General features: G+C 36.3%; 1 protein-coding gene across 1 annotated transcript in view; it reads right to left on the bottom strand.

Annotated features, from left to right (window-relative positions):
- The window catches only part of NRK (Nik related kinase), a 149,605-nt gene that overhangs the window by 128,430 nt on the left and 6,079 nt on the right, over positions 1-15,096 (bottom strand). The window contains 1 exon segment of the mRNA XM_045570464.1: positions 12,276-12,341. Within this exon segment, the coding sequence (XP_045426420.1) occupies positions 12,276-12,341 (66 nt within the window).

The raw sequence follows: 15,096 nt of genomic DNA, 5'->3' as shown, positions 1-15,096 counted from the left end.
TATACTATTGCATTGGGTACCATAGAAATTACTGAGCTAAATATTAGGTATCACTATCAGATGGTAAAGTAGAGGAAAGAATAGAAATAAAACATGATGAAAATAATTTTATTTGATAAAATGGAGGTTACTCAAACTAGTAGCCAAAATCAACTTCTATTAGTAAAGTGATGAAAGGATTATAAGATAGGTATTACTATGCTTATGACATTGAGAAAAATAGTTTACATTTTATTGAGTTCCAGGCACTGTGCTAGGTGTATTATTGAAGACCTAGAGTATATCCTAGATGTTATATAGTGTAATACATTCATTTTGTAGTTGAAGAAATGGGCCCAGAAAAATCAAGTTACATGTATAGTATCAGTTAGTAGGAGATTCAGGTTGTTACCCACAGTGCCACTCTTAACGCGTCTTGGTCTTTTTCATAATATATTATGAAATAATTGTGGTATCTCTGTGTACATCATTCTTTAGGAAATTAATTTTTAATAGTACCATTATAAATCAGTTTCAACCTATTATCTTTTATACTAATACTAGAAGCCCAGTACACAAAATTCGTGCACAGGAGGGGGGTGTGTGTGTTCCTCAACCAAGCCTGCATCCTCTCCAATCTGGGACCCCTCAAGGGATGCCCGACTGCCCTCTCTCACATTTCAGGACTGCTGACTCCCAACTGCTCACCTGCCTGCCTTTCTGATTGCCCCTAACCACTTCTGCCTTCCAGTCTGATCACCCATTAACCACTCCCCTGCCAGCCTGATTGATGCCTAACTGCATCCCTGCCAGCCTGTTTGCCTCCAACTTCCCTCCACTGCCGGCCTGGTCACCCCTAACTGCCCTCCCCTGCAAGCTTGATCGCCCCCAGCTGCCCTCCCTTATAGGCCTGGTCCCTCCCAACTGCCCTTCCTTGCTAGCCTGATCACCCACAATGGTCCTCCCTTGCAGGCCTGGTCCCTCCCAACTGCCCTCCCCTGCTGGCCATCTTGTGGTGGCAATCCTGTGTCCACATGGGGGCAGGATCTTTGATCACATGGGTGCAGCCAACTTGTGTTTTTGAGTGATGGTCAATCTGCATATTACTCTTTTATTAGATAGGATATAGGCCTGGTGCATGGGGAGGAGGGGGCAGCTGATTTGCCCTGAAGGGTGTCCTGGATCAGGATGGGGGTTCCCTTGGGGCGTGGGGCAGCATGGGTGAGGGGCCTGTGGTGGTTTGGAGGCCGGCCATGCCCCCCGGCGACCCAAGCAGAGGCCCTGATATCTGGGAATTATTTATCTTCTACAATTGAAACTTTGTAGCCTGGAGCAGAGCCAAGCCTTCTGCTTGCTCCATGATGGAAGCCTTTTAGGTTGGGGTTTATTTATCTTCTATAATTGAAACTTTATAGCCTTAAGCGGAGGCCTGGGCTGGCCAGGGTGTGAGGAAAACTTGGCTTCCTCCATCACCAGGGAAACCCAAGCCTCCCTTCTGCTCTCTGTGGCCTCAGCCATTTTGGTTGGGTTAATTTGCATACTTGCTCCTGATTGGCTGGTGGGCATGGCTTGTGGGTATAGCAGAATGATAATTAATTTGCATAATACTCTTTTATTAGATAGGATGGCCTCACGTGGGCAAATTCTAAAAATTCCTCCAATTCAAATAACAACTCTTAATTCATGAGACTAGCAGATAAAATTGAAAGTGAAAATATATTTTATAACTACTAGGAAAAAAAGAAGAGCACTTAACAAGAAACATGTAGCCTGGAGATACTACCAGGTATCAGAAACACAAGAGGATCCAGGCTTAGGGTGAGGCTGATGTTATGGAGTAAAGAAAGGGGAAACAAAAAGGACAATGATGCTGAATCAAGCCTCATATGAAGACTTTCTCTGATTTTTCAGAAATGCGAGCCAAAGAATTAACATTATTTCCTAAGCCACAGTAAGTCAGATTTCCTCCTTTTTTTGCATCAAAATGCTTCTTACCTGATATAGTGCATATATTTTGCTTATTATAGCATTCCTGGTACCTACCACAACCTGACATAAAGTAGATCCTCAATAAATATTTGATGAAATAAAAAAAGAAGAGCAGTACTTTCTTTTAAAACAAGAGAGAAAAATAAAAACCACTATTTTTTAAGTGAAATTTGTACTGGCAGGGGGTAGGTGAGAGTAAAAAGATAAGTATCTAATTAGAAGAAAAAGAAGGAAAGAAAAGGGTTTACAATGTGAATCGTGGGACTCAGCCTTCATTTCAATGTGCACAGACCTCAGCAGACAGCTGGAAACTTGCCAGAGAACATGGGCTTGGAAACAAGCTGGAAGGCATTGGAGAGACTTTAACCAAAAACAAGCACCAGTAGGAGATGTGGTTAGCAGCACAGCAAAAGCAAAGGACTTTATGAGTCACCTGACATTAATTTTGAATGGTATCATGCTTTCATTTTGTCATACATGGTTTGTACTATCAAATATACACACATATATATGTTCTTTTTAATTAAAAAAAACGTGTTTTTATTTATTTTAGAGAGGAAGTGATAGAGAGAGATAGAAACATTAAGGATGAGATTGAATCATTGATGGGCTGCTTTCTGCACATTCTACCCACTGGGGATTGAGCTTGCAACCCTGGCTGTGCCCAGACCAGGAATTGAACCATGACATCCCAGTTTATAGGTCAACTACACTGGCTGGGCCATATATATGTTCTTGACTTAAATAATATAACATTACAGATAATAGAAATATAGAATAGAAAAATATAGAATAAACTTATCCAGTATCTAATTATTTGCCATTTTTCATGTGAATGTTTTAACATAACTGTAAACAGTGTGTACATATGATATGGAATATTTAACATCATAATCACAGTTTTATGTTGCTAGAATCTTTATAAACATTGTTTTTCAGAGAATGATATATTGACTGAATATAAGGCAATTTACTCCATCTTATCTTTTTAAATATATATTTTATTGATTTTCTACAGAGAGGAAGAGAGAGGGATAGAGAGCTAGAAACATCGATGAGAGAGGAACATCAACCAGCTGTGTCCTGCACACCCCCTACTGGGGATGTGCCCGGAACCAATGTACATGCCTTTGACCAGAATCGAACCTGGGACCTTTCAGTCCAAAGACTGATGCTCTATCCATTGAGCCAAACTGGTTTCGGCTCCATCTTATTTTTTACTATTTAGGATTTTGTCCTTTTACAAATAATAGCAACAGTAAAGATGATACTGATAGCTACCTTTAAATGATATCTGCAATGTACAAGGCATTTTATATACATTGTTTCTAAATTTTATCAAATATTGTGAGGTAGCTATTATTTAGCTCAGTTTATAAATAAGAAAATTTATACTCAGAAGTTAAGTGACTTGCTTAAGGGGTCATAGCTAATTAATGGCCAAGTAAGCACTGAATCAGTCTGCCTAGTTCAAACATAGGCTTTTTTTTTTTTTTTTTTTCACCAGAAAATACTACCTTTTTGCTAAAATGGATATCTTTATGCTTTTTATATATTTTTAGTGTTTATCATATATTTCCAAAAGTTTAATTATTGGTATAAAAACATGAACATTTTAAAGTGTTTTCTCTATTCTCAAAATTATTTTCCATGAAGGTTATGATGTATAGTCCCACCAACCCAAAACTTTCTAGAGAAGGAAATTAATTTGAGATAGAAAAAAGAGGTCACATGGAAAAAGTATTTCAAGAAATAATGGCAGAAAACTTTCCTGAGATAGAGAAGAAAAAACCCACACAAATCCAAGATGCTCGCAGAGTCCCAAGCAAAAGGAATCCCAGAAGACCGACGCCAACGCACATTATAATTAAACTGGCAAACACCAACGACAAAGTAAGAATCTTAAAAGCAGCCAGAGAGAGACAGAAAGTTACATATAAAGGAACCCCCATCAGACTAGCAACGGATTTCTCATCAGAAACTCATCAGGCCAGAAGGGAATGGGATGAAATATACTAAGTCATGCAAAGGAAAGGTCTGAATTCAAGAATACTGTACCCAGCAAGGCTATCAATCAAAACTGAAGGTGTAATCAGAAGCTTCACAGACAAAAAAAATGTAAAGGAATTTATCTCCACTAAACCAGCATTGCAAGAAATGCTAAAGGGTCTACTGTAAAAATAAAGAAATAAGAAGCAAAGAAGGAACACAGGGGTATAGAATAAAAATGGCATCAAATGAGTACCTATCAGTAATATCTTTAAATGTAAATGGATTAAATTCTCCAATCAAAGGACATAGGGTACCAGATTGGATAAGAAAACAAGACCCATATATCTGTTGTCAACAAGAAACCCACTTCAGAAAAAAAGATGCACACAGACCAAGGGTGAAGGGATAGAAAAAGGTTTTCCAGGCAAATGCAAATGAAAAAAAAAGCTGGGATAGCAATACTTATATCTCACAAACTAGATCTCAGAGTGAAGGACATAAGAGATAATGAAGGCCACTTCATAATACTAAAGGGAGCAATCCAACAAGAAGAAATAACCCTGGAAAATATATATGCACCCAATATGGGAGCACCCAAATACATTTTAAAAAAAAAACTGCTGGAGGACATTAAGGGAGAGATTAATAGCAATACAATCATAGTAGGAGATTTTAATACCCCACTGTCACCCTTGGACAAATCATCTAAACAAAAAAATCAGCAAAGCAATATCAATCCTAAATGACTCATTAGACCAGATGGAATTAATTGACATCTTCAGAACATTTCACCCAAAGCCACAGAATATACATTCTTTTTTTTAAGTGCACATGGGACATTCTCACAGATAGACCACATTTTGGGTCATAGGCAAAGTCTCTTCAAGTTCAAGAAGATATAAATCATTTCAAGCATCTTCTCAGATCATAGTGGCATAAAACTGGAAATTAACTACAATAAAAATGAACCTAAGAAATCAAACACATGGAGACTAAACAGCATGTTATTAAACAAGGACTGGGTTACCAGAGAAATCAAGGAAGAAATTAAAAATATCCTGGAAACAAATGACAATGAAAACACAATCCAAAATCTATGGGACACAGCAAAAGCAGTTTTGAGAGGGAAGTTCATATCCCTACAAGCCTATTGCAAAAAAACAAGAAAAAATGGTAACAAATTATCTAACTCTACAACTCAAAGAGTTAGAAAAAGAAAAGCCCAGTGTAAGCAGAAGAAAGGAAATAACAAAAATCTGAGCAGAGATAAACGACATAGAAACCAAAGAAACAATACATAAGATGAACAAAAGCAAGAGCTGGTTCTTTGAAAGGATAAACAAGATTGATGAACCTCTAGCCAGGTTAACCAAGAAACAAAGAGAGAGGACTCAAATAAACAAAATCAGAAATTAAAGAGGTGAAATAACAACAGACCCCACTGAAATACAACGGATTGCTACTAAATACTACGAACAACTCTATTCCAACAAACTGAACAACCTGGAGGAAATGGACATATTCCTAGAAAAATACAAACTTCCAAAACTCAATCAGGAAGAATCTAAACATCTCAATAGACCAGTGACTTGGGAAAAAATTGAAACAGTCATCAAAAAACTTCCAGCAAACAAAAGCCCAGGGCCAGATGGCTTCACAGGAGAGTTTTACCAAACATTCAAGGAAGAACTAAAACCTATCCTCCTCAGACTATTCCTAAAAATCGAAGAGGACGGAACACTTCCAAGCTCCTTCTATGAAGCCAGCATCACCCAAATACCAAAACCAGATAAAGACAACTCAATGAAAGAGAAATACAGGCCAATATCCCTCATGAACATAGATGCCAAAATCCTCAACAAAATTCTATTATAGCAAATCGGCTTCAGCAGTACATCACAAAGATCATACACCATGACCAAGTAGGATTTATTCCAAGAATGCAAGGATGGTACAATATCTGCAAATCAATAAACGTGATACATCACATAAACAAACCTAAAGATAAAAATCATATAGTCATATCAACTGATGCAGAAAAAGCATTTGATAAAATCCAACACAATTTCCTGATAAAAACTCTCAACCAGTTGGGAGTACAAGGATCATACCTCAACATAATAAAAGCTATATATGATAAACCCACAGCCAACATCATACTCAATGGGCAAAAACTAAAACCATTCCCTCTAAGAACAGGAACAAGACAGGGATGCCCACTGTCGCCACTCCTGTTTGACATAGTATTGAAGTACTAGCCATTGCAATTAGACAAGAAGAGGAAATAAAAGGCATCCAAATTGGAAAAGAAGAAGTAAAGTAATCCTTATTTGCAGATGACATGATATTGTACATAAAAAACGCAAAAGACTCCATTAAAAAACTAATTGACTTAATAAATGAATTTGGCAATGTAGCAGGATACAAAATTAATGCCATAGCATTTCTATACACCAACAGTAAAATTACAGAAACAGAGACTAAAAAAGCAATTCCATTTGCCATCGCACCAAAAAAATTAAGATACCTAGGAATAAATTTAACTAAGGAATTAAAGGAACTATTTGCAAAAAACTACACGACACTGAAAAAAGAGATAGAGGAAGATATAAACAGATGGAAGAACATACCATGTTCATGATTGGCAGAATCAACATCATCAAAATGTCCATACTTCCTAAAGCAATCTATAGGTTCAATGCACTCCCCATTAAAATACCAAAGGCATATTTCACTGACCTAGAAAGAACTCTCCAAAAGTTCATTTGAAACAATAAAAGACCCCGAATAGCCACAGCAATACCGAGAAAGAAGAGTAAAGTAGGAGGGATCTCAATACCAGACCTCAAACTGTATTACAAAGCCACTGTTCTCAAAACAGCCTGGTACTGGCACAAGAACAGACATAAAGATCATTGGAATCGAATCGAGAACCCAGATATCAACCCAAATCACTATGCTCAATTAATATTTGACAAAAGAGGCACGAATATACAATGAAGTCAAGACAGTCTCTTCAATAAATGGTGTTGGGAAAATTGAACAGATACATGCAAAAGAATGAAACTAGATCACCAACTGACACCATACACAAAAATAAACTCAAAATGGATACAAGACTTAAACATTAGACGGGAAACCATAAAAATACTAGAAGCATCCACAGGCAGCAAAATCTCAGACATATGCCAAAAGAACTTCTTCACTGATACTGCCCCTAGGGCAATGGAAGCTAAAGAGAAAATAAACAAATGGGACTACATCAAAATAAAAAGCTTTTTTACAGCAAAAGAAACCATCAACAAAACAACAAGAAAGCCCATGGTGTGGAAGAACATATTTGCAAATGTTACCACTGATAAAGGTTTAATCTCCAACATCTACAGACAGCTTATACAATTAAATAAAAGGAAGATGAATGATCCAATTAAAAAAATGGGCAATGGATCTAAATAGAATATTTTCAAAAGAAGACAGAAAGAAGGCCAAAAGGCACATGAAAACATGCTCAAAGTCACTAATTATCCGAGAGATGCAAATCAAAACAACAATGAGGTACCATCTCACACCTGTCAGAATGGCCAACATCAACAAATATACAAACGACAGGTGTTGGCGAGGTTGTGGAGAAAAAGGAACCCTCATGCACTGCTGGTGGGAATGCAAACGGGTGCAACCACTGTGGAGAACAGTGTGGAGTTTCCTCAAAAAACTGAAAATGGAACTCCCATTTGACCCAGTAATCCCACTCCTAGGAATATATCCCAAGAAACTAGAAACACCAATCAGAAAGGATATATGCACCCCTATGTTCATAGCAGCACAATCTACAACACATGTGTCAAACACAAGGCCCGCGGGCCAAATCCGTCCCGCCAGGCCTTGCAATGTGGCCTGCACCGTGCTGTCATCACTGCACTCCGCTGCGTTTCCATCACAATGACAGTTTATGACTGTTCAGTAAACCATTCTGCCCGCGATTTAGGCTGGATTTTAGATTTTGGCCCCTTCTCTGATTGAGTTCGACACCCCTAATCTACAATAACCAGAATTTGGAAACAGCCTAGGTGCCCGTCAGCAGATGATTGGATCAAAAAACGATGCTACATCTACACAGTGGAATACTATGCTGTCATAAAAAAAAGGAATTCTCATCATTTGCAGCAACCTGGATGGAATTGGAGAACCTCATGCTGAGTGAAATAAGCCAGTCAATGAAAGAGAAACACCACATGACCACACTCATTTATGGATAATAAGGAACATTATAAACTGATGAACCAAAACATAGATATAGAGACAGTAAAGCAACAAGTAGACTGTCAAATTACAGCCAGCAGGGTAAGGAGATCTGGGTGAGATAATAGATCAACCGAAGGACTTGTATACATGCATATAAGTACAACCAATGGACGCAAAACTCTAGGGATGGGGGTATGCATGGGAGGGGGGGCAATGTTAAATTATGTACACAGATAATAAATGAATAAAGAAAGAAGAAGAAAAAAAGAGGTCACAACAATGAGTGAGAAAGTGAAATCTATTTAATGTTAACAAAGTGTATGTAGTCATCTGTCTTCTGCAAAACAGAGGTGCATCCTTTGAAGATATGATTGCAGAAAATGTTCTCTATCCATGGAGCTAAATAGATACATATACAATTATTAGGAATTATAAATGTGTATAAAATCTAGCATATGGTAGATGCTTCATGAAGATCTAATTATAAGGAATTGACATGGACTTCTGGCTCCTGTTGTGTATGTGGAAAACTTGAAAGAGTACAACCCTCACCCAAACAAAAACCCTGAATAATCTACAAAGTCATAATATTATCCTGAACCTAAAAAGAAGTATCAAAGCAACCAACCAGCCTAAAATCTGAAGAAATACAAGAATCTTGAAGGAGAGATGGGACATGAACACTGGATCAACTGTAGCTATAGGGGGAAAAACGGTGACCACAAAAACTGGTACAAACAATTCAGTTAAATTTTTATGAACTGCTAAAGACCAAGTAAGGGCTGACATGAGAGTACACTACCCTTGAGAGATACAGATACAAGAAGAATTTATACACACTTGTAGATTATTCTCCTTGGATTTATAGAAATGACCTGATGGAGAGCAGAAGCCATTGCAACAGAAAAGCATACAATCATGTCCAATTCATTTCCCTCCAAGGAATAGGGGAAGCACAGCAAACCTGTCCCCACTTCCGGGGTGCAAAAAAAGAACTACTAGAGCTTGGGGAAATGTAAAAAACAAACAAACAAAAACACAAGCCCTCTACTCTGTGGGAGGGACAGGAATTAGTACTGCGACTAGACCATTGAGAAGAAGGTCACAATAACTAATAAAGCCAAACTCCAATGACCAAAAGGTGCAGGAACTGCCTATGACTGAAGCTGAATCAGAAAAACAGGGTCCACCTCCCTGCCCCACACCACTTAGAATGAAAGCAATAGCAGTATACCACTAGGGGAAGCACGAGAACATGGAGAGAGAATCTCTGAGGCACAGATGCATAGGGATAGAGTGGGAATTTTGAAAAGGCATTCAGCAAACAAACTCTCATGTCAAGCACAAGGTAAGAGAGAAATTTGAAGCTGGTGGTGAACTGAAGGTAACTATAGCAACAACATAACCAAAACATAACTCATATTAATAGATTGACTCAACCTCTGATATTAATGATCTAACGGAACAAGAGTGACCATTTCAAGACATAAATACTGTTCTACATATAATGTCTGGCATTCAGACCAAAATATCTGATGCAATAATCAAGGGAAAAAGCCCATTCTCGACAAAGTAATCAATATAACCAGACTTATAGATAACTTGGATATTCAAAGTACAAAACAGAAAATTTAATATAATTATGATTGATATATGAAAGGCTTTAGTTGACATAGATATTCTTTCAAGTAGAATATTAGTTGAAGGTTAAGAAGTATATTGAAAAAAATCATTCTGGTGGTAGTTACATGACTGAATGTGTGCAAACCCATAAAATTGCACATTTACAGTAGTAAATTTTACTGAATACAAACTGCAGTAAGTCCTCACTTATGAAATGATGTACTGTAATGGAAACCAATTTTATAATAGGCTAATTGATATAAGCAATAGTTAATTTCCTATGGCATCTCATCAATATTATAGTGAAATGACATTAAACAAAACAACATTATTTGAAGACCTGCTGTATACCACAATAAGCCCCAATTTTAAAAAGTTATCATGCATAACTTACCTTTTTACCCTCTTCATTTTTCTTGTTTTTATGGCATCATGGTTCTGATGATTGATGATGAGAAACCATATTTTTGTGGTATCAAACCTTACCTTTGATTTTTTTTTTTTTTTTTTTTTTTTTTTTTTTTTTTTACAGAGAGGAAGGGAGAGATATAGAGAGCTAGAAACGTCGATGAGAGAGAAACATCAACCAACTGTCTCTTGCACACCCTCTACTGGGGATGTGCCCACAACTCAGATACATGACCTTGACCAAAATCAAACCTGGGACCCTTCAGTCTGCAGACCAATGCTCTACCACTGAGCCAAACTGGCTTCGGCCTTACCTTTGATTTTTACCTTATATTAGTGAAGTTTTTTTTTCTTAAGATATGGTGGTACAGAGAGCTATATGCCTTCAAATAAAAATAAGAAAACACACACACACACACACACACACACACACACACACACACACACTACACACCTCAGGATTAAAATGTGTATAGGTATATGGAGATTATAACTATGCCTTAAAGAAGAGGAACTTCCTTAGATAAGGTGTAGGTATTTATGCACATGTTGCAAAATTCACCTATACCACATAAATATTAACTAATCATTTAGTCTGATATTCAATTGAGGTAACATAAATAATATACAGTATATGTATCCTTGTAACATAATTGTCCATAGTTCACTGGTTCCTTTAATAGGAAAGGACACAATGATTTGGGGGGGAAAAAACTTGTGTCATTAATATTGGTATTCTCTCTGTTCCTAATACTCACCAAGATTCTTTCTGCTTTTAGGATCATTCCACAATCATTTTTTTCTACTACTCAACTTCTATGCTATGAGCACTTTTGTGCAATTTTTAAAGATACCTCCCCCCTTCCCCCCAATCCCAACCTGGGTAGATAAATTTAAAAAAGAAACCCTTTCTGGAAAACTGCAGCCTTAAGGTATAAGACTTGGCAAGCATAAGACATCCTTGTCTGAACTAGAAGGAAGTCCCTTCTTCTTGACCTATACACCTCTATACGGCCCTAATATGGAGGACCTGTGGTCATTCTACAGTAAGGATTAGCCTAGGAGCAGTGATATGATTTTTGATGGACAGGCTGGGAAAAGATGAATACTGCATTTGTACAGAAACTTACACAAGATTGATAAAATATGTATTCCTCATATTAGAGAGTGGGGGAAGGCATCTGATCAGGGTTATAGGGACATTAAAGCACCCCCAACTCCAACCCAATCTCTAACATTGCCCTGCTGGTTTTTGTTTGGTTATCTCATATTTGTTCCGCTAGTATCACTTTACCTAGCACTTCCCCAAGAATGCTAATGCTTACCCTTAAATCTAAAATAAGTTCTTGTGTTGGATGCTCTCATATCACTAGTAAATTTTTTACATAAATATATTACAACTGCAATTATACAGTAATTTATTTATGTGCTTACATATATATGTTTCTCCCACCCACCCACACATATTCACATTTAATCACTCACACATTTCTAGACTATACGCCATAGAAGAACAGGTACCAGAGATTATCACAGTGCCTGGCACATACTTTGTGCTTAACAAATAATTACTAAATAAATGCAGAGTTTTTCTTGTTAGATTCTTTGGCAAACACTCACACACATGTGCACACTCATGTTCAATGTATGATACTGAATGTTATGGATGCTTTCCTTTTTGTAAGATTCAGTTGAAAATGTGAATGTGAATAATTAGAATGGTATGGAGGTATAATATAAAACAAGTGATATTTTTATTTGGGTACATCTTATTTTAATTAGTTTACTTTCCTATTGGTGATTTCATCAATTCTCTGCTAATAATTTTTTACATCTTATGTTTGGTTGGCTGGTTCATTCTAGATTGAAAATCCATTCCTTTTTTAATAGTTGTCCCAGGTATCACTGTGCTATCTCAGTTTGATTCATATCTTAAAATGAAATGTGTTTTGTATTATTTGAGTTGAAGTGTAGGTTTTTACCTTGCAGTTACTGCTGTTATTAGAAAAGTAAGAATGAATATATAAAATGTTTACACTTACCAAATAGATTCTGCCATAAGTACCAAGGCCAATAGTTTTATCCAGTGAAAATATTCCAGTTGGATCCTGAAAACATGTATAACAAAAATTGTCAATCTTTGTGGAAAAATAGGCAAGCATTCAATTATCAAGAATGGTATTTCAAATTTGCCTTGGACCCTTAGAATGGGGAAAACCAAAGTATCATTCACCAAAAACAAACAAACAAACAAACAAATAAATAGACATGTCACAATCTCCCTGTTATAAGTATAGTCATTGATAAAAAAAGAAACAGTAACTGTATCTTAATTATCATTAAACTGTAAAATGCATACATTTATGTATAGTTGAGGTACATGTCAGACTATAATTAGAGAGAATATTAAAATAGAAATGAGTTCATTTACTTGCAATTGAAATGCTCTTTTAATATCCATTTTTTAGTACTAATCAGACAGTCAGAATAGATTACAGCAGTGATGTGTACATACTAAATATAAAATCTAGATAGCTTATGCATATAATAGTAATTGTTAAGAAAGAATATAATCTCTGAATATGAATCACAAAGCAAGATTATGGCATTAAAAGTTCATCACTTAAAAAAAAAAACTGGTCAAAGTTGGTGTTTGCTTTTAAACTAATCTTTGCATGTTATTTCATGCACAAAATCTTTATCTTAAGCCTAAATATGGCATCATAGAATACAAAACATAAAATGTTTATGGGTAAATTCCTAAGGCTTCCATATTCATCCTTGAACATTGTTTCCTTACCTTACAATATGGATATTCCTTTCTCATTCACCACAAAACATTTTTATCACTATTTAAACTTTTGGTCTAGCAGATTATTTTACTGTTTTATCAAAACTCATTTGAGGTATAAATATATGCCAGTTTATACACAAAGTGGTAGCTGTGTTGGCAAATTAATGGAAATTCATGTACCTTATAGAAAGCACCTTTTATAAACACAAACTTTGTTTAACCTTGTTTGAAAACATTTTTATTACTGTGACAAATGTGAGCTAAATAGAAAAACTATTGAGCATATGCACTGTATATGAAATTATAGATTCCTTTAAACTGATGTGATATTTATATAATCTACCAAAACTATCATAGGAAAATGACAAAATTCTGGGATTACTTCAGTCAACAAGTATTCCACTGGATAGTCAGGAGACTGGAGGTTTAGCCCTAGCTCTGCCATTAATTAACTATATGACTCTGGGTAAGTTATTTATTTTCTTCAGGACTTACTTTTCACATATATAAAATGAAGGTGCTGTGTTGGGTGCTTTTCCAGCTCTAGTTCTAAAATCTTATAAGACAAAATTTAAGATTCCAACATTTTAAAATCCATGTTTCCACTAAATTAATACAACTATTTTTATAGAAAACAGCAGCCTACTTTCTCAAAATCATCACCAAAATCAATGCCACAATATGCACTGTATCTTTTTAAACAAATATTAGGTCTAGTAATAATTAATGTCGTTTTCTAAAAACTTTTTAAAATTGAATTTATTTAAACAATACAACAAAATTTAATCAACAATATAGTTGCCTTTGTTTTCTACTACTTGTGCCCAACGCTCAGGAAGCATTTTAATCCCTCTGTTGTAAAATTCTTGTGATTTTGATGCAAAAAATTCGGTCAATGCATTTTTGAGGCATTCTTCATTATTAAATTTTTTTCCAAGAAGAAAGTTTTGCAAAGAACGAAACAAATGGTAATCAGAAGGGGCAATATCAGGAGAATATGCAGGTTGAGGGAGAACTTCCCATTCCAACTGGCGAGGTTTTTCAGCAGTGATTCTTGCAGTATGCGGTCCTGCGTTATCGTGGTGAAGAATTACGCCCTTCCGATTAATCAGCGCGGGTTCTTTTTCTCTTAAAGCTTGGGCTAACCTTTCCAATTGGGCACTATACACTGCACTTGTAATGGTTTGGTTAGATGGTAATAAAAGTTCATAATGAAGAATTCCTTTAAAATTCCACCAAACACACAACATCACTTTTTTCGCATGCAAGTCAGGTTTTGGCATGGGCTGCGGAGCCTCATTTTTATCCAACCATTGAGGCCGCCTTTTCAAATTAACATACAGCACCCATTCTTCATCTCCAGTAACAATTTGCTCTAAAAATGGCAAATTGTTTTGATGAGAGAGGAGCGAACTGCAAATTGTGACTCTTTGATTACGGTTGTTGTCGGTCAACTCATGAGGAACCCATTTTCCAAACTTTTGGACTTTGCCAAGTGCACGCAATTGATTGGAAATTGTTTTTTGTGAACAATTTAAAGTTGTCGCAAGCTCTTGTTGGGTAATTTGAGGATTTTGCACCAAAAGAGCTTGAAGAGCTTCTTGATCAAAATTGGACACACAGCCTCGACCACTCTTGTCATCTAACGAAAAATTTCCCTTGCGAAATTTCTCAAACCAACGCTGGCATTTTCTGGCGCCAACTGCATCTTGACCAAGAGCACTACAGATGTTTTTTGCAGCCTCACTTGCTTTTCTTCCTAATTGGAACTCGTAAAGCATGCAGTGCCGAATATGCTCTTCATCCGCCATCTTCTTAGCCCTAGTTTTGCAACAAAAACCAAACCAAACACAAACTTTTTCAAGCAAAACTTGTTAATTGCACTTCACACATTCTGTAGATACCACGTGTTTGAAGGTTATGTCAATACAAGTCAACACCAAGCAAGATTTTAAACGAATGTTTAAAAACGACATTAATTATTACTAGACCCGTTCAAGGAATATACTCCCATGAAAATTCAAAAGTTTCTTGAAATCCTAATTTTGAGGATTCAAGAGAAGTAAATA

Source organism: Pipistrellus kuhlii, unplaced genomic scaffold (assembly GCF_014108245.1).
Source record: "Pipistrellus kuhlii isolate mPipKuh1 unplaced genomic scaffold, mPipKuh1.p scaffold_m20_p_33, whole genome shotgun sequence".
NCBI lineage: Eukaryota > Metazoa > Chordata > Mammalia > Chiroptera > Vespertilionidae > Pipistrellus > Pipistrellus kuhlii.
Note: the sequence above shows the minus strand (reverse complement) of the source record. Positions and strands in the feature narration are given on the sequence as shown.